Below are 26,457 nucleotides of genomic sequence, written 5' to 3' on the forward strand. Positions count from 1 at the left end.
CAATATTAGCTTTAGAATAGCAATAAAAGTTATATTACACAGAAACTGTAAAAAAATTATGAGCTTTATAAAACTAAAATTGTAAGTCACGATTTTCGATGGTGGCCATTTTGGAAAATGGGCACACAAAAAAAAGAGAAAAAATTGTTAATCAGAGTACTCGACACTCGGACCAAAATTGTTCTATAAACCCTAACTTCAAATTAGTAGTAAAAACGAAACTTTTGCATCAATTTGAAATGAAACAAAAAAAATACCCATGCACGGCCCCCAACTATTTGGATTTGCCTTATGTCAGGGTTGGTGTACTGTATACTCATTTTAAACATGGCATCAATGAATGTATCTTTTTCACTTGGCAACACTTGGGAGTGTGGCAGTCATCCTATAGACCGTGCAGGAAGGATGAAATAGCGTCGTCCTTGCATTGGTCATATTTACCAATACGACCAATCGATATTGAAAGATCCTCCACCTCAGTGTACTCTTGACGGTACACAGTGTCAATCTCATAGGAACTTGGGGAAAATATATATTTGGACAAACTGAGAAATAATTTCTTACATGATACGGGCTTCCAATGTAAAAATTAACTATCGGAGATATTTTTATTTTTGCATTCTTTAGTTCTTATATTCTCTCGTCACATTGTACATGTACCATAGTACGACACCCAATTGGGCGTCGTTAAACATTCATTCAGTTGTAGTGCAGTTTTTAAATGTAGACCCCATGACGCAAACACATCAACTAAATACCTACCCCACCCCACCCAATCCCTTGTTTGGCCTAAATGACTAAATATGGTTTAGTAAAGTCATATATTACCGTCAACCATTCCTGTTCAGAGGAAACCTAAAATTTCTCTATTTCCCCCCAACCCCAGACAGCACACACAGCGGCCTTTTATTATATCTATCACGTGGATGAACTCGGCAAAGAGGTTCAATCATCTTTAAAAAAAAAAAAAAAAAAAAAAAAAAGTTGAAAGTAAGTTTTATGTCACAACTGATATTTGGTATTTGTGATACATCTGTTATTCTGTTGTCCGTCTCACATGCAGACGACGTTTTCATGCTCGTCTGGTCTCAATCGTGCTGTGTGAAGTCGTGTGGTTCAGCCTCTGATCTTGGAAGATCTTTGGATGCTAGTTGTACCCTCATGTGGAGTCTCCTCTGGTATTCTAATGCACAGCTCTAAAAAAACAACAATTCTGCATGGTTATTGGCAGAACAATCAAACTGCCCTGTATGATTTTCTAGGCCATTTTAACATGCTATTGTCGGCATTAGCACTTTCCTTCTCAAACATTCAAACTGGTGTTAAACTGCCATGCTGGACACATCATTGTAGTGTCATTACTTGTAGCATTTTGAAATCTTTGATTACGAGTAGTCCATGCTGTAATCCCACTGCAAAAGGGCGAGAAAGTAAACTCATTTTACTTGGAAAGATATATACACAAGCCCCAAGAGCCATCACTGCACACTTTGCGTTTTTAAGCACAAGGCAGGTGACATTAGTCACATATCCTAAAGGTCGATGCTATACCAGTTATACCTACCTCATCCCTTTATTTTGTAATGGCAAGATAAAAACTACTTACTCTGTATCCAAGAGTTGCAGGTTGAACTTGGTGCTGGAATGTCATCATTATACCATTCATTAGACAGGTTCCTGAGAATATAAGACATTAAATCTATCAAGTAGCAATTATCGGACATCACATGTAGTCATGTAGTCAAGCATCAATAAACACATTCATTTAGTCTTGGCCATAGTAACTTGAACACTAATCTGGGGTCTTTTTAAAGTATCATAATTATGGATTACTTATGAAAATGGGCCGATCTGAAGATTAATACACACTATAAAATTACTTGGCAAATAAAAGGTAAAGAAAATCCAATGGTTTTGGGAACATATCCTAACCAACTAAAAATTAGTTTACGCTCACACACTATTAATAGATATCTTTACATTTTGTGAAAGGTCATTTAATACTACACGATGACACAGGCCTTGCATTTCCATCAAGGGTGATCAGATCATTTCCTTTTATAGTTTCTCATTAACCATTCAACTTTAATAAAAAGAACCCCCAAAAATATAATAAATTTAAAAAGAAAAAAAAAGTTTAAGCCTAGGTAATGTGTTAAAATGCAAGGCCTGGATAAGAATAACACTTAATAAAAATCCTATCTTACCTCGTATCTTATGCACTATGACGGTAATAGCCTATAATAGCCAATATCCTGGGCACTATTCTAGGACTTCCTATAGTCGACGTCTTGATACCTACATAGCCTTTTACGCTGCTAAAATGTCATATCGCTGCAAGTTCAACATACATAATGGGTTCTGCTCTATCATGTTAAAGTTAAACACCCAATACTGTACGTTTATACTGGGTTTATAACATACAATTAAACAAATATTGACAATAATTAGTTAAATTTCACAATCCCAGTCAGGTAATCTCTTACATCCACACACACATTGTTAATTGTCTGCCAAATGCACCGTAACAAAATCTGTTACCTCCATACTAGACTCCTCACACATGCAAAAGTTTACAATATTAAACATGAGTACACTTAAGATGCGACCGTATGAAGCTATAAAAAAATTTTACGATCCCATATCCTTTGAATATACATTGAAAAGTTTTCAAACATAAAAATTACAATCAAGTACACAAACAGCAAGTTTAAAAAAAAAAAAAATTAAATCCCTTTGTCTTATGCCAATCACCATAATGTACTACTGCTGTCCCAGACACTTCCAACCCTAGACTACTTTAAACAGTACATATGCATGTACAGTTATGAAGTAAAATAGGCCCGATTATTTTGTGGTTATGAACCATATGAGGATTTTTTTTTAAGAGGCTTCCACTGCACAAGATTATATGCCTGTCGAATATCCATTTCCTTCATAGTTCTCTCTCAGTAACAAATATATACTATTTATACTGTTCACCTCTCTTTAAACATTCATACACAATAACTGAAAAAAAGACTTCTTGTATTACTTTTCCACAATTTGTAATAGTTTAACCTATAACATTAAGATTAAGGCAAAAATATTTTTATGGTTTCATAAAAACTTCACAATTGTTTTGTTTTTTAATTAATACTTCCCAATGCCAAAGTTATTGGACAAAAAACAATGGAAGATCTATTGTAAATGGTTATATGATAAAAAATATACCTGACATTGTAGAGAAAAAGAGTGAAAGCAAATAACAGGACAAATACAAAATGGACTAACAGTTTAATGTCTCAGTCTAAGGACAAGATACATGTAAACAGAATACCAGTCATGTTAAACAAAAGCCAAGAAGTACCATCCAAAAATCTAATGTCAATTTGCATTAATCCTCCGAGATATCTCGCCCGACATCACACCAGTCGACATACTGTACACAATGCATTCCTCATAGATTGTTTTTTCCAATGAATTATACTTTGGAATTTTTAGTTGAAAAAGTGGTTTTCGGCAAGTATTTTCGCTCGACAACAATGGTGGCACATTGCAGTCATTTTCAGGGATTGATAACCGATTGTGACAGCTAATTTGATCGTTTTACCAACAACGAAAATCACCAAATATTGGAATATGAATTAAAAATTAAAATTTCTGTCAGAAAACCATTTACTGGGAATACTGGACAGCTGGCGTAATGCCCATAAGTAAACATGACTTTTTCAATTTTTTGCCCAACAGCAACCAATCTAAAATATAAAAATTAAAACACCCACAAAAATAATACTTACCAATTCAAATATAAACGTTATTTTATGTATTTATAAAACATTTTAAGTCAATATGTGAGTAAAAATTATACAACTTGTACCCACTCAACATGGTTTTTGTCAAAAATTAATCCAGTAGTCTAAAGGTTAAGAATATGTATTAACATTTTTTTGTCTCAAATATATTTTTTATTTAGCTCAGAAAAATGTACAATATTAAAATTCTTCCAGTCAAATGTTTTCCTATTAAACATCACACGATATAAAAAAGTAAACCAGCACCTGTACTAGATCTATTAATATGATGCATAACAAGTCTTAAACAAAACAGTAGGAAATACTAAAAATATCAACGTTGAATTTAGTTCATGCATTAACATAATGGCACCATAGCAACAGGACATATTTCTGTCATGCATCAACGAGACAAGGCAGCAAATACAGAACACATTTCATTTTGTGTAAGACATTGCTGCACTTGTTTAAGAAAATATCATTTCCATGTCCCAAACTTCTATTCTTCTAACTTACCATTAGTCTTAATGAGAGAAGTTAAAGGGTACACTGCAGATTGTAACACTATGGTCAAGCTGATCGTTAGGAATGAACCACTATGGCACTGCAGTACAGAGGATTGTAAAGAAAACCAAAAGACACAGCTGGAGTATGGAGTATCTAATCCATGTTCAGACTTCACTTTAAAAAGCTTATTCATCTAAACATCAGTCTAGGAAGTACATTATGCAACTCCAATCTCGTATCAGACACTCATTATGACAGGTATCACATCACATAACTATCCAATACACCACACTAGCACTTGACAAATCCACTAACTAAACAGACCAGTTTTGATACGTTTTATTTTCATGAGATGGGAGACACATACAGTGGAAATGATTATATAAAAACACATCGATTGACTGAACGAATTTTGTAATGTTCACACAAAACTGACGACACTATTCACAATGATGATCGGGATGATTTTTTTTCAGTTCAAAATAGTTTATACCTCTGAATTGTAAATGACGATTTTCCAGACAGGTTCATGAGTGTACCTACCCCTTCCTGAAACACTGTTCTATCACAAGCTGGACGATATCACTAATAGCCCATGGTTAGCGTTATCTAACTATGAGCAACTAGTTAGAATAATCTTTTTCACTAATCAGGTTCTGATCCATTGGAAGAAACTAAACATACATCACAGTTTTGAAACCTTATTAAACTGGAGATTTTGTTTAATTTGCATTAGATATCCACATAGGAGTCCATCTATATCCTGGCTCTATCAACATCTTGTTTTGTTTTTGATTTGGCCTTAGTCTAGCCTATAAGTTAAGACTTAGCGAGGGTAAGCTGGATAAATTAAGGTCCTGGTTTGTGTTGTCTAATGTGGCCTGCCTGCTTAATCAATCTTCCTTGGGTTTGTTCTCTCACTGAGCCTACCTAGATGTTGCCAATGGTAAAAACAAAAATTAATATCCTCATTTAAAGTGCTACAAATACAGCATTTCAATGGTGTATTCGAGATACTACATTATTATAACGTAAATATTTCCTAATATAACTTACAATTAATTGTTAAAATAGAAGTATCTAGTTATTACTTATTTTTTATTTAACAAGACTGATTCATTGACAACTTAACTCATTTGTATTATAATTTAAATGTTTTGCTTACATGACATTTTAGAACTAACCTGGAAAACCAACTGTTTGAAACTCATCGACCTCCGTAGCCGCCTCCACCATACCCCCCACCTCCTCCGCCTCCATATCCTCCTGGAAAAAATGTTATCCAATTACATACTCGACAGCTGTCAACAATCCTCAAAGCAATATTTTAAACAAAAGCAATAAAAAAAGAATTAACAACATCGCATAAACAAAAAAATTGCTACTAGATATCATAAATATAGTATGTAAGAATACCATTTAGTGAACAAAAAACATCCAGACAAATTTAATAAACTACCTCAACTATACTTCTGTATACTGTAAGAAATTTATTTTAGATACAATTCAATCCAGTCAAGGAATCTAAAGATAGCATTCCAAGTTCAGTTACCCTACACAGAAACAGTACTAGGTGAAAGAGCAGCAGTAAAATTCAACATTTCGATCAATCTCTCGATCTCTAGGCAATACTATCAAACCAAATCCTGTTTTCGTACTGTTCGCTGAAAGTACCCTATTTTAATCTCAATTTAAATTGGTGTCTCTCCACTAATAGTTTATAAATAAAATTAAAAACGACCCAAATATTTTAACATGCTACAATGTAGACTTCCTCTGAAAAACAAATAATGAATCTGTTAAATCTTTCTTCCTGCCTTCTCCTTGGTCTTACCTCCATACGGTCCTTGGCCCCGCTGTGAAAAGCCGCCGCCTGCTTTCATTGCTCCACCCCCGTAACTGTTTCCGTAGTTTGAACCAAAGTTTGCCTGTCCACCACCCCAGTTTCCTCCCCCATACGAGTTGCCGTATCCACCGCCTCCAGTGCCTTGATTCCAGCCACCCTGGTTGCCATATCCACTCCCACCTCCTCCAAATCCACCACCTGAAAATTTAAAAAAATAGAAATAGTAATGGAGACCAATTGGAAGTATACAAACCTTCTTTAGACAGAGTACACATCTTAAAAGTAATTTTAAACATCAAAACACCCCAGCAGATGACTCAGTGATATATACTACTCAAAAGAATTTAAGGGTCAAACATTTATAACCAAACAAGTTTCAGAGTGTATTAGATTGATGATGTAAACTACACCAAAAATTTAATTTATTGTTCCATATTTACAAAAAACCACAAATAAACCTAACTGTATACAAGAAAGTCACATGACATGCTGTCAAAGTTGAAGGTTGTCAAACATGGATTTTACACATTAGAACATTCGTTTAATAGTGTGTGAATCCACCCCTGGCGCGAATACACTCGACACATCGTTGCCTCATGCTGTTGATCAGACGTCTGAAGAACTCTTGGGGATTGGCCTGCCACTCTGCCATAAGAAGTTTACCCAGATCATGAAGGTTGGCCGGAGGGGCATGGTTATCCCGAACTCTCCTGCCTAATTCGTCCCAGGCGTTCTCTATTGGGGCCAAGTCAGGCAAATATGCTGGCCAATCCATCCTGACGATACCTTGTTGTCTGAGAAAGTCCGTTACCACCCTGGCGCGGTGGGGTCTGGCATTGTCATCCTGCAGAACTGCCCCGCCGCCAATCTGCTGAAGGCCTGGGAGAACCAACGGCCGGATAATCTCATTCAGATAGCGGATTCCATTCAGACTGCCATCCACCACATAGAGGGGGGTCCTGTGGTGGATAGAGATGCCGCCCCACACCATGACGCTGCCACCACCGAACCGGTGACGTTGTCTAACGTTAACGTCAGCGAAGCGCTCCCCAGGACGTCTGTAGACACGAACCCGACCGTCGTTGAACTGGAGACTAAACCTGGACTCGTCAGTGAACATCACTCGACCCCACTGAACACGTTGCCACCGCAGATGAAGTGTGCACCAGTGACGTCTGGCCGTTCTGTGACGTGGTAGGAGTGGTGGTCGAACAGCCTGATAACGGCAGCGTAGATTATTGGCTCTCATACGATTGCGTATGGTTTGATCAGACACTCAAGTTCCAGTCGCAGTCCGCAGATTGTCACGTAATCGGCGTGCAGTGGTTGTGCGTTGACGTAGAGCCATATTGGTGATGTAGCGGTCCTCTCTATTTGTAGTGCTTTGGGGTCTTCCCGAACGTGGACAATTTCGAACAGAATTCGTTGCTTGGTACTGTTGCCACAGTCGGCCAACGACATTCTGACTGACACCAAGTCTCAGAGCAACATTTCTTTGCGTATTGCCATCCTGAAGCCAAGCAATAGCCCTTCCTCGATCTTCGATAGTCAGTTGACGTTGTACCATTGTCGAATTTGGAGTGTGCACCGTACACGAAAGCAAGCTCCAATTATACGGAAATTCAGCATTGGGAACATGGAATACACATGCAAAGCGTGCAAATGAAGCGCTTTGTGAAAAAGCAAGTTATGGGCACTTAGCAGACCTTTCGCTTTCGCCCTAATTTAAGTGCAAATGTAAGCATGTTTTCGCCATTAGAACTAGTCGACCGTGTCAATGACAGTGGATTTTAATTCATTTATGGGTTGCTTAGACCCACTTTCGTCAAAATGGAACAATACCATGCGTGACATTATGGTCTAGCTAATATAATTGACATTCAGAAAATAATGTCGAAAATATCGTCTGACCCTTAAATTCTTTTGAGTAGTATATTAAACAAATGTTCAAGAAATCCACAGTACAGACATCTCATAAAAGGAAAGGCTAGCTCTGGGTCAGTAAAAAATTTGGCCAAACTGTCTACTTAACTTAAAAACCTGTAGAAACCCAGTTATTTTCTAACAAAATATCAATTATTTCATAAAATTAAAATATAATTTGCCTTAAAAGGGATGGAGATTGTCATGTTAATATATACCGTACCAATGTTTTTAATATGTTAATTTAAAATTCACACGAAACTACAAGCTTACCTCCAGCACCAAATCCTCCACCACCAAATCCACCCCCTCGTGCTATGGATTAGAAAAAAAGCCAAGTCAACATAACAAAAATTGCACAAAGTACCATTAATATTTTAGCTTGTTGCACCAAGTACAACACATCTGTTATTGCAAAGAGGTCAATTCCTATTTAAAAAAAATGCAAAGCATTTTTTTGCACCAAGATATAGAAACACACTTACAAATTAGAGCTGAAAGTATATTTTATAAGCTGAAACATACCAAAACTTAAAAAATAGTAGGAAAACAGAAGGGAACTTTTATAATAGCACAAGGAATATATACACTTCAAATAAGTTCACAGCATTTTGAAACAAAAACAGTAGACAAATAGGACAAAGACCAAAAAGTAGGGAAAAGTAGGATCGCTGGACAGCCTGCATGATTATTAACTCACATGATCCTCGTCCTCCCCCACGTCCACCGCGGCCTCCCCCACCGCCGCCTTCAGAATCTTTTGATTGAGCTTTTTTCACTTCCAGTTTTCTCCCATTCACTTCATGGAACTTCTTTACTATAAACAAAAAAGAAAAATACCAAATGTAATTCAATATGTAATAAATAACCCATGAATTTAAAACAATAGTAACCAAGTGGTCAAAAGAATTTTTTCGGAGTCAATTTCTGGTATATCTAAGAGTATTTATTTTCAATTTAACCATTTTATTAGCTAAATACTAAATAATGTAGTAGATACTTTGTTAATTATTAGCAATTGGCAGGGTGAGCCCTGATAGCTTAAACAAGGTGGTCCAGCCAGTACCATAACTAAAGTTCTCCTAAATACGGTTTAATAAATGCAAAAAAAATCAACATATGTGCAATAAAACTTCTAATGATGAAATATACTCACACACAGCTTTATCAACTGAGTCATAATCTTCGAACGTGATGAAGCCGAACCCACGCAGGTCTCCGGTTGTCTTGTCCTTGATGAGGTCGATGTTCTGAATGACGCCGTAAGGCTCAAATGCTTCTTTGATTTGGTCTTCCGTCGTGTCACTCTTGATTCCACCAAGGAACATCTTTGTGACTGACTGCTGAGACTGGGATCCACCAGACTCCTAAAAAAACAACAAAAAAAACAATAAAACAAAAGCCATATATATATATACATATACATATACATATACATATACATATACAGACAGACAGACAGACAGACAGAGACACAGACACAGACACAGACACAGACAGAGACAGAGACAGAGACAGAGACAGAGACAGAGACAGAGACAGAGAGAGAGAGAGAGAGAGAGAGAGACATACACACTGTTAGTACAGATGTTACCATACGATTAGATGACCATTCAGACCTCACTAAGAAAAATACTCATGAGTGATTCAATGATCAGATTATGGGGAGACATTTAAGACATTAATATACAAATACCAAATACGGGAGCTAAAAATTACTCCCCTTGAATTAGTCGGAAGGAGTGGCAGCTCCTCTTAAAGAGCAACGTCTGGTGATTAGAACAGAATTAAACAAAAAATCCATCACAAACACAAAGGCTCCTTTATCTGGCAAGATAGTACATGTACGTTTTTTCACGAAGGAAAACCGATGTTTCCTTATATACAAGTCATGGAGCATTGGTTTCAAGAGGAAATGGACAAACCTTGAGTCTCAAATATTTTTACTATCTTGTAAAACAGCCACACATCAAACAACATTTTGAATCGGGGCAAGAACTTTGGAAGTGTCAGTGATGGTTTTGTAATGAAGCAAGGTCAAATTAAAGTTAAGAAATTAATGATCGTACTTCTCTAGGCATGGCCCTCTTTGTCTCCACTTCCCGTCCGTCTATTGTGTGTGGTCGGTTATTTTGAGCTTCATCTAGCTCTGCAGCTGCTTTGTATGTGATAAAACCGAAGCCTCGAGACCTACAATTCGTATGTAATAAACAATCATGCACGACAAAAACATTCAACATTATATAAATATTAGTTTAAGTTTTACTATCATGCTTAAGACTAAAAATAATTGTTACCGTAAGACTGATAAAGTCAACACATGTATCCCATTTAGAAAAGACATGACCAGGGTATATTCTAATTTTCATAATGATAATTCTTTAATTTGTTGTGTCTGATCAAGTCGTTTAATATGAAGGGGTAGTTCCACACAACCACCATAATGCTACCCAGTGAGGGTTTATACAAAATCATAATATATTTTCTGCTTCCGACAAGATAAAATATTTACCAAATAGCAAAAAATACCCATTTGCTAAAAATTACTTTAATGGAAAGAAAAGAAAGAAATGTTTTATTTAACGACGCACTCAACACATTTTATTTACGGTTATATGGCGTCAGACATATGGTTAAGGACCACACAGATTTTGAGAGGAAACCCGCTGTCGCCACTACACGGGCTACTCTTCCGATTAGCAGCAAGGGATCTTTTATTTGCGCTTCCCACAGGCAGGATAGCACAAACCATGGCCTTTGTTGAACCAGTTATGGATCACTGGTCGGTGCAAGTGGTTTACACCTACCCATTGAGCCTTGCGGAGCACTCTCAGGGTTTGGAGTCGGTATCTGGATTAAAAATCCCATGCCTCGACTGGGATCCAAACCCAGTACCTACCAACATGTAGACCGATGACATACCACGACGTCACCGAGGCCGGTCTACTTTAATGGTGTCAAAAATCCTCAATTCAGAAAAATAAAAAGTGCAAAAGTATTGACGATTTGTTTTTTAATAACCAATCATACACATGTGCCCATCAACTAGCCTTTAAAATTCAAAACATACCTTTTTGTGGCTGGGTCCTTCATCACGACACAGTCGACAACTTCTCCCCACTGTTCAAAATGCTGTTTCAAACTGTCGTCCGACGTCTCGTAGCTCAGTCCCCCCACAAACAGTTTCCTGAATTGTTCGTGTTCTGGATCCAACTCTCTGGTGTCGCGACGCCCACCCCCACCACCTCTCCCACCGCCTCTACCTCTCCCACCGCCTCTACCTCCTCCCCCACCTCCAAAACCACCGCCGCCAAATCCACCTCCTCCAAAACCACCCCCGCCACTATATCCACCTCCGTATCCCCCACCCCCATAACCACCACTACCTCCTCCATAACTGCCGCCACCATAGCCGAACTGAAAAAAACAAAAACAAAAAAAAACAATGTACAAGATTTCTGGTGTGGCTAATGTATATCAATACTTGCTGGCAAACTGGCAGGGAACATTGTTTTGAAAATTTAGTAGCAAATACTATTCACCGTTTCAGAATTGGGTAGTAATCTCTGAAATACTGAACAAAATGTTCCTTAACTGGCAATTTTTTCTTCCTATAATTTAAGTAGCACCCCATCCTCCATGACAACATATAATTTTGTTTAAATCTAAACAAAGATGGCCATATTGTATTTTGATTGGACCAAAAAAATCTACACTTTGTTAGGTCAATGAAAGGATCATTTGTACTAAGTTTTGTTGTAACCTGCATGGTGGAACTTAAAAAGTAAAAAAAAAAAAAGGTTTCTAGTCAATTGGGGGTCATGATAGCAATGTTGCATTAATTTTCGCAATCACTGTAACAACACCACTTGGTTATGGGACACTACAGACCAACCAACCCCTAGCCACAACTGAGAGTAGCATTCCAGACAAATGACGGTAGCAAATGATATCGGGGTGCAAAATGCCCCAAATGAGCAAAAAAATGTCACTAAATAACGTTGGAACAAAAAGACAAATGCATTCTGCTAATTATTGCATGATCTCCTCTTTGAAAAAATGGCAATGCAGGGCTAGCTCTGGGTGTATAGAAAATTTCTCCAAATTATCTAATGAACTCCAAATATTGCAGAAAATCACCATTATTTTCTAAAATATCAACCTTAGCATGAAATTCTTTCACCACATTAAAATAAAATTTGCCAATTGTGTTTAAAATTCACAAGAGCTAGCCCTGCAATGTAAACTTTCAATGTTACTGTCAATGCTCACACGTTACCGACAATTTACAGCTTTTCGTGTATGGCATCCAAAGAACCATTTATCGAGGTGACAGTTACATTTCATTTTGGATTAAAATCTCCTGTTAGGCTACTTATACGGACAAATGATGCCTCCATTAATTCCATTGTCTGATTTATTTTGAAAGTCACGAGTTTTCTTTTTTTTGGCTAAGCACACTTTTATAAGGACAGAGGGATGCATTGTGATGGAATAAACCCAACATTTAGGAGGAAAAAAAAAATTCACATCTAGTTTCCTGTGATAAATTTTCAAAAGAATAAACAAAAAAAAATTTTACACAGAAAATCCAAAATATCAAATTTGTTGTGGTTGAGACAAGATATTTTGTTAACTTATAAAAAAAAAATTGTAATCTGGTTTACGATTTAACAAAATGTTTTACAAGATCAACAGTTTGATATCTAACCATAACCTTTATTTTTTAAATTTGTTGGGGGGGGGGGGGGCAGTAACCGTATAACTACTTTAAAATTTATCTGGTTTCTGATCTATTTGTAAAAAAAGTTTGAACATCGACGTCCCAAACTGCATTTACCTAACAAAAACAAATACAATATTTACGGAAATACTATTCTACATTTTCCAGCTACAATACGTAAAACAAAATAACACTGCAATCAACGTAAAAAATCAACAATGTGTACATAAAACAAATCCATTCTAATAAATAAAAAGTGAAACACCCTCCGGTAAACAGGAAAGAGTGCAACATTGCTAACTGCGTTCAGGCACACGCATTTCCAAAAAGTATCATGCCACACATCTGCAATTCGTCATTTTCATTTTTAAGGCCACTATACGATAAAAAAATATATATTTCAGGGGACAATATTTCGAAATCTGAGGTAACCGGAAGTCGGTTCACGTGGTTTTTATCTAGGTAACCAATTGTTCGGTTACGTGAATTATATTTGCGTAACCCATGGGATATCTGATCGGTTACCTCAAAATTACATTTTAAATACATAATTTTTAGCTGAAACAAAGTTAAAACAAATACAAAAGAAAACATTTTACAAAAAAAAAATAAAAAAAATTCTTTAATGCTTGCTGAAGTTAACAATATTATAAAAAAACTGAATATTAGCCCCAGTACTGAAACAAAATACAGGGTCGTAGCCAGAAATTATCTTAGAATTACGCACGACCAAAGGCGTGCCCGAGCGGGGGAATTTGGGGGGGGGGGGGCCTCCCCCTGTGAAAATTTTGAAATCCAGGACGCATGTAGATGCATTTTTGAAAATCTTTTTTCGAGTCAATTTTAAGAAGTCTATTTTATAGAAACTGTTTTAAAACTGTAGACTGGTCGCAAGTTACAACGTAACGTTGTTTACTGGTTTGCTGCGCATCAAGTATCTAAAAATCAGTCTAAAACATTTGTCGGAATACCAGTAGTATGTCTGCATGAATAAACTTCCTGTAATCGTGAACTTTGCAAGTTTTAATTTCTGAACGTATACAGGTCATGATGTAACCGATTTGGCGTAACCGACACACGAACAGAACGGCGGTTCGCGTGAAATATTGTGCCCTGTATTTCTTAACTAGGCACAGTTGACGAACACTTTGTTTAATATTTTTTCAAAAGAAAATATTCAATTTGTTATGCCTTCTGGTCCGGTCCCCGTTTTACCAACAGCAACACTTGATGTAGTGAGTTCCCTAGAAATTAGGCAAGGCATGGTAGACCAAACACTTTTGGGGCATTTTCATCATTTTGGGGGCACTTGTTTTTCATTAAAAAGACACAAAACTTATTGAAATAAAAATTAATGTAATTTATGTGTTTGCTTTAATAAATTAATAGCAAAATATATAAAAGGCATACACACTTCATTAATAATACCTTTTTGGGCGTTTTATAAAGTCAGTTTAAGAATTAATTATTGAAAAAGGCTTATTTAATCTCAGGGCAGCATGGCGCTGATTGAGGCAAGATGGTGCTAGACTATTGAGGCATGGTGCTGCACCATGCTAAAACAAGCTAGGGAAAAACACTACTTTGTCAATACTGATATGCATTACGTTCATACCAGGGTCATTCCTTGTCAAATCAACAAATATTGTATGATGACTGAAAAGCACCAGTCTGCTATAAATCAGTCCTTTATAACCTTAGTGCCCATGCAAAATTTCAGCGCTCTCAAGTCCCGAGATAATAGGTCTTGAAATATAGCACCAGTCTTCACGAAAAACATTTGGGAGACACTTGCCCTTTGGGCAAGTGGGCGTGTAAAATTTACTTGCCTGAATGAACTTCTAGATGCCTAATATATTTGCGTAATATATTTGCCGAATTTTACTCGCTTAAATGTACAGTATATGTAACGAAGTAGCATAGCATGCATTTATTAGTAATACTTATAATATGGCCATACGAGTAAACAATGTATAAAGAGAAACTAATGTTTTATTAGAGGACATTTCTGAGTTCGCTGCAATTTTTCAGATATTATCGACTAACCGACTTTTTAACGATATCGGGCAGAATGTGTGAAAATGGTCTGGAGGTGGGTCGTTTCACTCCAAAATTATAGATTTCTTACCGAGTGACACGACACGTGATTTTATACCAAATTTGATGATATAATGCATGCACTTGCAGTATAAACACATATATAAAAAATTAGGACGAAACGACCCAGGGCGAGGAAACAGAAATTTCCTTTCCAGTATCTTAGTCATACCGGGCGCGAGGTATCGATCGGCCGACTCGTCATACGGCCGAGATATCAGTGAAAATGCGAATTTACACCTGTCTGCTTCTAGACGACTTTCATTTCTGTGTAAAAAATTCGTAATTTTAAAAGTATTTAGAAAAAAAAAGTCTACTGTCCAGTTTTAATACGTTTATAAAACAGGTGCCCGTCGGGCATGCGAGATTGAAAATGTACACATCCATCGTGATTTTCACACGTCTCGGGCATCCGGCTATTTCGCAGACTGTAGCAGGAAAATTACGGCGGCCATTTATCAGGTAAATGTAACTCTTACCATAGTTAGGAAAATGTCTATTACTTAAAAACTATTTGAAATGCAGAATTCAAACTTAGATTTGTTCATGTCGATAACCGAGGCATGTTTGGTACAAATTTCAGGTGAATCCGAGACCGAAGTGCGGGGGCAATTTGTTGATTTGACATGGAACGACACACCAGTGAATAGTTTGTAAAATAAATAAAAAATTATGAATTGATTCTTAATTAACAATTTATAACTCAAAATTATTTGCAAATGTTATGAATGGATTATGAATACTATTCACTACAGTAGAAGCACAAAAATGTAGCATATCTTTTGCAGATCAAATATAATAATTGAAAACAAATTCGAACTGGGGCCTTAAAATCATAAAAATTAAATGCTTTGGCCTTGTTGATCTGGCATGTGTAATGTCATGTAACGTGCACAAATGTTAATTAATCTTCCTCCTTTTAAAGTTAATTTCTACGAGTCATGTGGACCCAATATCGGTAATTGTAAGGAATAATAATAAAAAATGACTAGAAAAATTAATTGTTTTAAGGGTTTGTAAAGTTTTGTAGGCCTATTTATATGCTTACTTGTCTGAACTTTGTTAATGAAAATGTTCTAGAACTGAAAAAAACCCCACACAAATGAATGACAAGCCGACAACAACAAATCCGATGTTAATTGCGCGAACAGTGCACGAGAAATCAAAGTGAACGGAGTTGGAAGCATAACGCTGTTTAACGGTTAGGGACGTTGACGAGACCTATTAGGCCATGAGAATGAAAGTTATAGATTTGCGTCCACCGCCCGCATGCTGTGAAAGGTACCGCTGAAAAGTTTTATTATTTACAAAAAAATTCATTATTTACACAAAAAAAGCACTTAATGATCACAAATTCAAGTTCCAAATCGTCAATAGTGGTACTGTCTACGAGGTGGTACTGTCTACGAGGTCCTTCGCGCCAAAACTGCCATCTCCATCATAAATTCTGAAGTGTAGCCCAGCAGAGCATTGAATACTCAAGCAGGAAGCAGTATATTCCAAACACTGACAAAAATTGCGGCTCTTGATGTATCGAACTATGTGACTGGTCTTTCACCAATCCAAAGGCGACACTGAATCATATAGGCCCTAGCTAGCTACTGTCCAAACCGAAATGTTAACTACGAAAAATTGCTCTCCTACCTTTATTTTTAGTTAGATTTTACTCACATTTGGAAAAATCAGAAATCTAGGAAAAACCATTGCAATGACACAAATTCCACATACTAGATCATAACCATGTCACCAATATCGACTTCGCTGAGATCGCATAGGGCAAAAAGCATGTAATTTTGTGCCGGCTGCCATTTCGACTCTTTATGGAATATTCTCCAAGAGGGGTAAAAGGATACGACAATCTAGCAACGTTATAACATGTTATGATATAAAAGCAAACATGACAAAACATTATATTTTTTTCATTCTTTTTGTTTTGTTTAAATATACCACTAAATATCATTGATTTTATTATAATTATGTCACATACTTTCACCCCTCTTGAAGAAGACTATTCCATAAAAAAGCAAAATGGCAGACGGCAGAAAACTGCATGTATTTTGTCCTATGCTAATATGTGGAATCTGTGTCACTGTAATGGGTTTCTTCACAATTTTTTTTAGTTGTTAACATTTTGGTTTGGACTTTAGTTATTGTCCAAACCAAATTGTTAACAACTACTAAAAATTACTCTCCTACCTTCAACCTTCTGAGAACTGCAGGCGAGATATCTCGCCCGACGTAACGTCAGTCGATATACTGTACACTGTATACAGTGCATTCCCCAATTCATATTTCCCACCGTTTTGCACACGACACTCACCGGAAACGGAAATATAATTAAAGAAAAAGATTTTTTTTCAAAATGGTAGTGTTTGTTTTGGTTTTTTCAATTGAAAATACCTCGACATTTTTAGTTCAAAAAGTGGTTTTCGGCAAGTATTTTCGCTTGACAACAATGATGGCACGTCGCAGTCATTTTCAGGGATAGATAGCCGATTGTGACAGCTAATTTGATAGTTTTACCAACAACGAAAATTACCAAATATTGCAATATGAATCGTAGTTCGGGTTTTAAAAAAAATTCTGGTCAAAAAACCAGTTATCGGGAATAATGGACAAATACTGAACAGCTGGCCACAAATGCCCGTAAGTAAACGCAACTTTTTTGATTTTTTGCCTAATTTTAATCACCATTAGCCGATCTAAAATAATAAAAATTACAAAAAGAGACATGAAAATAATACTTACCGATTCATATATGAACTTTATTTCATGTATTTATAAAACATTTAAGTGAATATATGCGAGTAAAAATTATAAACTTGTGCACACTCAACGTGGTTTTTGTCAAAAATTAATCCAGTAGTCTAAAGGTTAATTGCCGTTAGATTTCCTCCAAAGTTCGTCCACACACATATCTTGAAAAAACCATTACAATGACAGATTCCACATACCAGATGCTAACCATGTCATCTATATCGACTTCGCTGAGAGCGCATAGGAAAAAAAGCATGTAATTTTGTATCAGCTGCCATTTTGACTTTTTATGGAATATTCTTCAAGAGGGGTGAAGGATAGGACTTAATCTAACAACGTCATAACATGTTATGATATAAAAGCAAACGTGATGACATCATTTTTTTTATATTATTATTTTAATGATACCACTAGAGATCATCGATTTCATATTAATTGTATCACATACTTTGGAGGCTTTCACCCCTCTTTAAGAGTATTCCATAAACAAACAACATGGCAGACAGCAGAAAACTGCATGTATTTTTCCCTATGCAATCTCGGCGACATCGTTGCAGTCTCGTGTGTGGAATCTGTATATTTGTAGTGGTTTTTTTGCGATTTGTGTCTGGGTGAACTTTGGAGGAAATCTAACGGCAATTAAAGGTAGGTGAGTAATTTTTTGTAGTTGTTAACAATTTGGTTCGGACAATAGAGCTCAATTAAAATTAAATTGAATTTGTTCCATAGTTTATATTCCACCTTCAAACATGTCAAAGACCTCATTTGGACTTGAATCTACTATGGAAATAATAGATCAATAAAAATAATGAATAATGAAAAAAAGCCTCAGGCTCATGTGTTTTTTAAATTGTTCGGACGCAAATCTATAACTTTCATTCTCTTCGCTTTAACCTTCTGACTACTGCAGGCGAGATATCTCGCCCCACGTCACGTCAGTCGATATACTGTACACTGTATTCAGTGCATTCCCCAATTCATATTTCCCGCCGTTTTGCACACGACACTCACCGGAAACGGAAATATAATTAAAGAAAAAAGATTTTTTTTTCAAAAAGGTGGTTTTTGTTTTGATTTTTTAAATTGAAAATACCTTGAAATTTTTTAGTTCAAAAAGTGGTTTTCGGCGCAAGTATTTTCGCTTGACAACAATGGCGGCACGTCGCGGTAATTTTCAGGGATCAATAGCTGATTTAACAGCTAATTTGATAATAAATTTGATCGTTTTACCAACAACGAAAATTACCAAATATTGCAATATGAATTGTAGTTCGGGTTTAAAAAAAAATTCTGGTCAGAAAACCAGTTATCGGCAATAATGGACATAAATACTGGACAGCTGGCCAGAAATGCCCGTAAGTAAACGCAATTTTTTCGATTTTTTTTTGCCTAATTTTAATCACCATTAGCCGATCTAAAATAATAAAAATTACAAAAAAAGACACGAAAATAATACTTACCGATTCATATATGAACTTTATTTCATGTATTTATGAAACATTTAAGAGAATATGTGAGTAAAAAATTATAAACTTGTACCCACTCAACGTGGTTCTTGTTCAAAATTAATCCAGTAGTCTAAAGGTTAAATGGAGACACCCTAGTTACGTTTATTTGTTAACCATTACGGTGTTGTTTTTCGCTATTAAACCCCATTTTTCACAAATAAAATTGCAATTTACTTACATTTTATTATTTAGAATACACATTTCCATTCACCTGAAGTGCTTTTTGGTAATCCCGATGTTTGTAAAACCACGAAATGCATTTTTTCACAAGACGTGTTGTCGAGAAAAAAACATTAAGCAAGCGAGGTCCAATCTATTTTTAGAGGGAATCTTCCTGTGTAACGTCACAGATGTTGGTATACCACGTGACCGTTATTAGAGGCACTGATTTTCCGTGATCATCCCGATTTTTTTCCAAAACATTATTTAACTTTAAATAGCGCATTTGATTAATTAAAATTTATTTTTCGAATTAGCAACTATAGACACCGACATCTGCCTGTGCTACGCTACGACACTAGTACCTTTGTATGTTACGCCAAATGTTTAATGTAGAGTATCTAGACGTTTTACCAGTCATGTTTTCTTCGCTTATTCCCAGCGATTTAACGGGAAAAAGCGAACATTGTTAACTAAAATTGTCCGATATTTACTCAAGTGAAAGATACATTATGTTATGTTTGCTTATTAATTTTTAACATTTGCGGCATTGCCATATTTCCGATCTCACAAAGGAATGCAGTAGTATGCCAGGCTTTGTTCAAAATAAATTATATAAGGGAAGTGGTTTATAGTGTGATCGTTTGTAATTATTTTCTCGATAATATCCAGTGTTCGAGATCAACGGTATCCCGATATCCCAGAATTTAATTTTGGATACCAGACTTCAATAACCCAGTATCCCACCGGGATACCATATAATGTTGATTTATTTTAATCTTGTGTTTTTATTGTTCGCTGAAACAATGAAAGTCGTCATTTACTGGTGAAGTAAAGTAACAGTATCGTCCAAGTTTGTTACGATGTTATTTATGAATTTCATTTAAGTGGGATACTAAATTCTCAGGTGGGATACCAGATGTTGAAAAGTTAGTATCCAACTGGGATACTGCCCCAAATTTGTAATTCTCGAACACTGATATCGTAAAGAAAACCAAAAATGTCCAAAGTCTGTGAAACAAAAACAGAATTTGTTTAATACTGAAACGGAAAAAAACGGATTTTGTAACATTATGAAACGGAAATGGGAAAAATCTGAAACGGAAAATCAGTGCCTCTACGTTATCATTTTGGTTCGGTTTGTTTTCTCGTGCACGGTTCGCACAATCAACAACCGATTTGTTGTTGTTCATTTGTGAGATTTTTCTTCACAGTTCGTGAACATTTTCAGTAACAATAAAGTTCAGACACGTGTCTCAATACAAAACGTTACAAACCCTTAAAAGCAATAATTTTGCTAAGTCTTACGATATCTGCAGAGGGGATACAACCAGGACAGAACAGTTGGAACATGTCCAGGAGAGGTGAAAAGAATGCACCCCAAGTCTGTGCCCACTCTGTGAAATTTGTCTAGACGACATCTACCGGTGACATCAGAATACTAACTTTCAAAATTATTTCAAGCAATTGGGACATGGGGATTCCCATGGTATTTATCAATATAAAACCTGCTTTTTCACTCCATTTGATAAAAACGTGATCTAAGTGTGTTACAGTTTTGTAGATTAACCAAATTATAATTTATTTTCGCTGGATGGAACTAGGGTTAAAAAGAAAATTTCACCATCAATTCGATTTAAATCGGTGTTCCTTAGTCAATAATAATTAATATATATAAAATCTAACAAATCTAAACTAAGCAAAAAAAACCACAACGTTGCTGTGAAAAAAAAAACCCATTAATATCTAACGACACGGGTTCATAATATTTTTATCACAATGGCGTCCTACTGTTGAACTTGCATCAAGAGCATGGGTAAAATTAGGTCACGCAAATGACAAATAATAAATGCACAACTGACACATTTCAGATAGGAATTTTTATTCAAAAGTAGAATAATTTTATAAATTATTAAACAACACAAAAACTTACGTCACCCATAGCTGTTAAAGTTTCAAATGAGGTACTAAAAATTGATTGCAAATAACTCAATTACAAATTCAGCCACGCTCTGGAAGAAAGAAGATGGAAAAAGGTAGATGCCACGTGACTGTGGGTTGACGGGAAAATTATTCATATTAGCGGTCGTTGTATTTAACGTAAAGACTGACAAAAATACAAGCCCTCCATCTTGGGAGAATAAATAATAAATGAATAATTAATAAATTAATTAAAATATAATTAACAGGCTACGCCGTTTAAGGGAACCACTGTACGTCCCCAGTAACTCATTTAAGTCTACTACCAGGACCGTAGCTAGGATTGTTTGTTTGGGGGGGGGGGGGGGGGGGGGGGGCAACTGAGTAGTTAATAGCCTAAAACTCCTTTTCTTTAAGTTCCTATTCTCGGAACCGGCGTGACGTCACACGGCCTAGTTACCGATCATCCGGGTCTTTGGGGGTGAAGCAAAGCCTTAGTGATTACTGGTTTACATAGAATAAAGTTATCATATTAACTTTTTACATGCCTTACATATTGTCATTTATTTTCTGTAGCTAACACATAGTTGCAATACGTCTTATGTGTATTGTAACAGCTTGGGTTGCCATATAAGAGATACGAACAACGGGAATCTGAATTAGTATAATCTATATTTAGTACCGATGTATTTCCGTGTGCTTTGAATGTCGAGGGGACAGGGCAGGTTGGGCAGAATATAATTTTCGTTGATGTAATTTTCAGGTAATGTTAATTATAAATTTTAACAATTTTGAAATAAGATAATTATTAATATAATAATTATGATGTGGGCTACAAAATATATAATTTGTATTTATAATAAAATTTGTATGCATGATTAAGTTAATTATTTTTTATGATTTAATAATTATTTTATTTCCAAATAATATGTAATAATTAAACAATGGCAAAGTTGTTACTTTACAAGTTCAAAATTACAATAGTATTATTGTCATATTTTATTATATAGACGTGTTGGCAACAGTATAATGTTCCACTGAATACATTCTTTTATTCTTAAAACAAAATACAGTTTCTTGAAATAATGAAATGCTTTTGTTTTTACAGATTGCAAAATTACCACATGATGTTGCCCTTCCTTACCGGTTGAATGCGGGCAAAAAAAAATAGCTCGGCCTTGGCTTGCTCTACCACCTGCTGCGTTGGGGAGACCATGATGACTTTGGGTGCCGGGGGCTTCTTCTGTTCCTCTTTTTCTTTCTTCCACGTAGGGTCGTAGAGTTCTAGACATCGATCTACACTGTACATGATCTGACTGTTTCAACCACGTTGAATTTCGAAGTGAGGCTGAAGTTTGCCTTCTGCTTGCAACTGTAGAAACGGGTCCACTTGTCCACGTCGGGAACGTACAACTTGTACTGGTCTGACATGTTACTTCTCTGAAGGTTCTACCTCAAATGACGATGTTACCCATTACCCTTTTATTTATACTTTCTACAATTTCGCGCATGAACACAAATATTAAATTTTGTGTGGTACGTATGACCCATCCCCCATCCCAAAGCATAGCTCGTGCACGGCTCGGGGCCACTCCCGGGACCACACTCAGGGCCTCACACAGGGCCACACTCAGGGCCACTCGGGGCCACTCAGGGCCATACTCAGGGTCACAGGTCCACACACACACACACACACACACACACACACAGGGTCACCCTTAAACTAATAAACAAAACGTGTTATTCACGAGTTTATTTTACAAAACAAAAAAGTATCACACCCATGCAATACGTGTTTTATGTCTGAACACGTTATTCACATAGGGACATCTCGGGGACAGTCTGTAAGGTTCCATCACTGGATCGTCCATTCTCTGCCATCGATAGGCGCGTAGTCCACAGCAGTAACAGACAACGGCATCATGGTCTCCCGTGTAGAAGAAACCGGCCTTGGCGAGCTCCCTCGGTTTCTGGCGTAACTGTAAGGGCCACCACCCAAATGTCTGCATTCGTGTATAGAATCCTCTCATTTCGGATCGATGACAGAACAGTAATGTCTCGAAAGGCCATCCCATTCGTCATCGGCGTCGTAGGCATCATCATCGTAGGGAGCAGCATCCGTTTTATATTCTCGAGCAGCATCCGTCTCATCCATGGGTTCTTCGTTCACGATTTCGACGGGTTCACGGATATCCATGGGGTCTTCATCCACAATTTCACCGGGTTCACGTGCAGCGTCCGTTTGATCTGTGTCATTTTCTTCAGGTTTGGTAGTCACTCTTTTGATCGTGTGTCTTTCTGAACATTTACAGATCAAGACGTCGCTGCTGCAGCTGCTAACTCTGCTCGAATATCCCGATGCCATCGTCTTCGTTCCAGATAGAGTGCAACAAGATACAAAAATGTCAAAATCATCAGCAAACACGTCTGCTCTCTTCGAGTTCTCAAGCACGAATGAGCCCTTGGGAGAGAAAACACAGCCTTATATTCAAGTCAGTTTAGTTGGAATCATTCTATTGATGGTACCCGTTGGGGGTGCAGAAGGAGCACTGAAGAAATCCCATCTGGTTTTGATGGTCGTCTTGCATGGCGCAGGGCACAATCGAGTTCAGCTCTGGTACAAAATCACACATGACTGTGAAACAGCCTTTCAGTTTCTCCCATTGTTGTAGAGAAAGGAATATTCCTTTCTTCGAAGGTTTCACAGATTTCGTTTCATCACACCACCACCACTGACGCAGGTCCACCCCAGTAAAGTTCTTGTCCATACTAACATGAACATTGGCTCCAAGGTGTTTGACCAATGTTTCATCCTTCCCTTGTTTCAAGGCTGAAATCGTTTCGTCTATCTGACTCTTACATCCACACAGTTCAACCCACTGCTTTAGATTTAGAGCGATACCTCGTTTGGTGGGGAATGTTTTCCCCTTATCACTGTCGAATTTCCGGATATGTATCAAACGTTCTTGCTTCCATGGTTGGGCCATAACGTATACATTTTGTCCAATTTCTAGTTGGCATCGCGATCTTTCACCCTGTTCAGGGCATTGAGTAGTACTTGATGAATGTCTCGATGCCATCTTCTTCTTTCAAAAAAAAAAAAAAAGCAACAAAACACAAAAATGTGAATACCCTCAATTTCTAAAACAAACTAGACGTAGATCTTGTCTGTGGACTTTTCGGCGAACGAATGACAATGAAGCCAAAAGCACCCTTTTTATACCCGAGGGAGGCACTCCCAGCTCAGTCCAAGGACGCACACCTGCACCAAGACCATTGTTTCCTACACAAAGGCCCTTGTTTCCTACCGAGGCCATACACCTGCACCCCCCTATACAAAGGCCATTGTTTCCTATACAAAAGCCATTGTGTCATTGTTTCCTACACAAAGACTATTGTGTCATTGTTTCCTACACAAAAGCCATTGTTTCCTACCGAGGCCATACACCTGCACCCACCTATACAAAGGCCATTGTTTCCTACACAAAGACCATTGTTTGCTACCAAGGTCAGACACCTGCACCCACCTATACAAAGGCCATTGTTTCCTACACAAAGCCCAGTGTCTCCTACCAAGGTCACGTGATCACGGGAAAGTAGGTCAATCATGACTATACAGCCCCCCCCCCCCCCCCCCCCCCCCCCCCCCCCCCCCCCTACTACTTTCATACCTAAAGACGTTGGACATTTGGCTGCTGACGAGCTAAGCTCTAACGTGTTTTGTTTTGTTTTTGGTTGTTTTTTTTGTGGGGGATTTTGTTGTTTTTGGTTTTGTTTTGTTTTGTTTTTTATTCTCCCTTGCCGGGGCATTTTGATGTCCGACAACAAAATACAAAAGTGAATGGAATGTGTGCGTGCGTGCGTGATTCAGTAAATATTGGGAGTATATTTTAATTTTAACTTTGGTATAATCTAACATTAAATTTGGGGTAATTGTCCTTTCATCTTTCAGAGTTTGGGTAATATGTCGGACTATTTCTTGAAAGTTAATACAAGAAGACTATAAAAACATAAAGCTATATTATAGTATGACTTTACCGTCGAGTCAGTTCGTCTTATATTCAAAATAAAGTAATCAATCACCCAATTTTGAATTATTTGTGATTTGAACGCATTCTGCATCGAACAGTTACCCTCATCCAACCGTAACAGATACCCACATCCTTATGATGTTGACACTTTCAGTTACCAACATCACACGCGATTTTTGATGACCGTTATTTAATTCCCAAATACTATTTTTTAAAAACGTATGCTTCAAAAATGCATATTTTATATATTTCATGAAGTCTCTGTATATGAATATCTCAAAAATGCACGTTAAGAATGGAAATTCACATAGATTAATACTCATCATTTGCGTTCATCGCCATCTTGGATGCGAGTAACTACAGTTACCCACATGCGGTTATCCCCTGTGAAGTCGCCTCCTTCAGAAATAATGTGTAACTGGAATGTATTCGTTTAATCATTGTCAATAAGTTTGCTTTCTTTTTCCATTTAAATATTTAATTTCTACTCCATGCAGTGTATTTTCATAACAGGGCCGTACCCTCGGGGGGGGGGGGGGGTTGCGGGCAGATGGGACAGTTGCACCCCCCTCTTTTTAAACTCCAGAAAATAGCATACACATTTGTATAGTGTTTCATTTGTTTATAAAAAGTAGTGCCCTCTCCCTCCCCCCCCCCCCCCCCCCCCCCCGGATTTTGATCAGGGTACGGCCCTGTCTGCACTGGGGATTTGGGAAGTACCGGCTACCGCCGCCGCTGTCACGACTTGTGTCAGGCTTTGCCCTCAAGATATTATACTCCACTTGCTGATTGTAAACTGACGGCGAGTGTGTTCTGTATTGTGATTGTTTAATTACATTATTTTTCCGGTTGACGATTCAAGGGTCTACAGTTAGATTGTAGCCAGGTATTTTTTTCAAGAAATATTAAATATAAAGTCAGTTCTGTAGAAAGTCGATTCAGTTTACAATGGACATAACCATATGGAGTTTTTAGATTTGCGGATGTTATTGTCAATTTGATGCCCGCAAATGTTTCATTTTTGACCTCAGGCTAACGTCTTAATTCGAATTCGGTCAAAAATAACATTTGCGGGATCAAATAGACAATAATACCCGCAAATCTAAAAATTCCATATGGTTATCTCCTAATTAGAACTGTTACCACTTTGTTATTAGCTACCAAGACAAGTAGAAAAAAGTAAGAACAAAAGAAGAAGAAAATCCACCCCCAG

General features: G+C 37.0%; 1 protein-coding gene across 3 annotated transcripts; it reads right to left on the reverse strand.

The window, feature by feature from the left end:
* Window positions 1–980: 980 nt before the first annotated feature.
* On the reverse strand, window positions 981–21,250 carry LOC121381112 (heterogeneous nuclear ribonucleoprotein A2 homolog 1-like). Of its 3 annotated transcripts, XR_005959049.1 has the most exons (10): window positions 21,227–21,250; window positions 11,120–11,466; window positions 10,119–10,239; window positions 9,206–9,416; window positions 8,750–8,866; window positions 8,323–8,364; window positions 6,115–6,324; window positions 5,465–5,546; window positions 1,607–1,677; window positions 981–1,196 (listed from the first exon to the last, which is right to left on the reverse strand). XR_005959049.1 is itself a non-coding variant. In XM_041510230.1 (9 exons), the coding sequence occupies exons 1-8, from the start codon at window positions 21,233–21,235 to the stop codon at window positions 5,488–5,490; spliced, it is 1,116 nt and encodes a 371-aa protein (XP_041366164.1). In that variant the 5' UTR covers window positions 21,236–21,250; the 3' UTR covers window positions 4,605–5,210; window positions 5,465–5,487. The 3 variants fall into 3 exon arrangements, 2 of the variants coding, with proteins under 2 accessions (XP_041366164.1, XP_041366165.1); XM_041510230.1 differs by lacking the exons at window positions 981–1,196; window positions 1,607–1,677 and adding an exon at window positions 4,605–5,210; XM_041510231.1 differs by lacking the exons at window positions 981–1,196; window positions 1,607–1,677; window positions 8,323–8,364 and adding an exon at window positions 4,605–5,210.
* Between the last annotated feature and the right edge of the window lie 5,207 nt (window positions 21,251–26,457).

The sequence above is a fragment of the Gigantopelta aegis genome, chromosome 9 (assembly GCF_016097555.1).
Source record: "Gigantopelta aegis isolate Gae_Host chromosome 9, Gae_host_genome, whole genome shotgun sequence".
Lineage (NCBI taxonomy): Eukaryota > Metazoa > Mollusca > Gastropoda > Neomphalida > Peltospiridae > Gigantopelta > Gigantopelta aegis.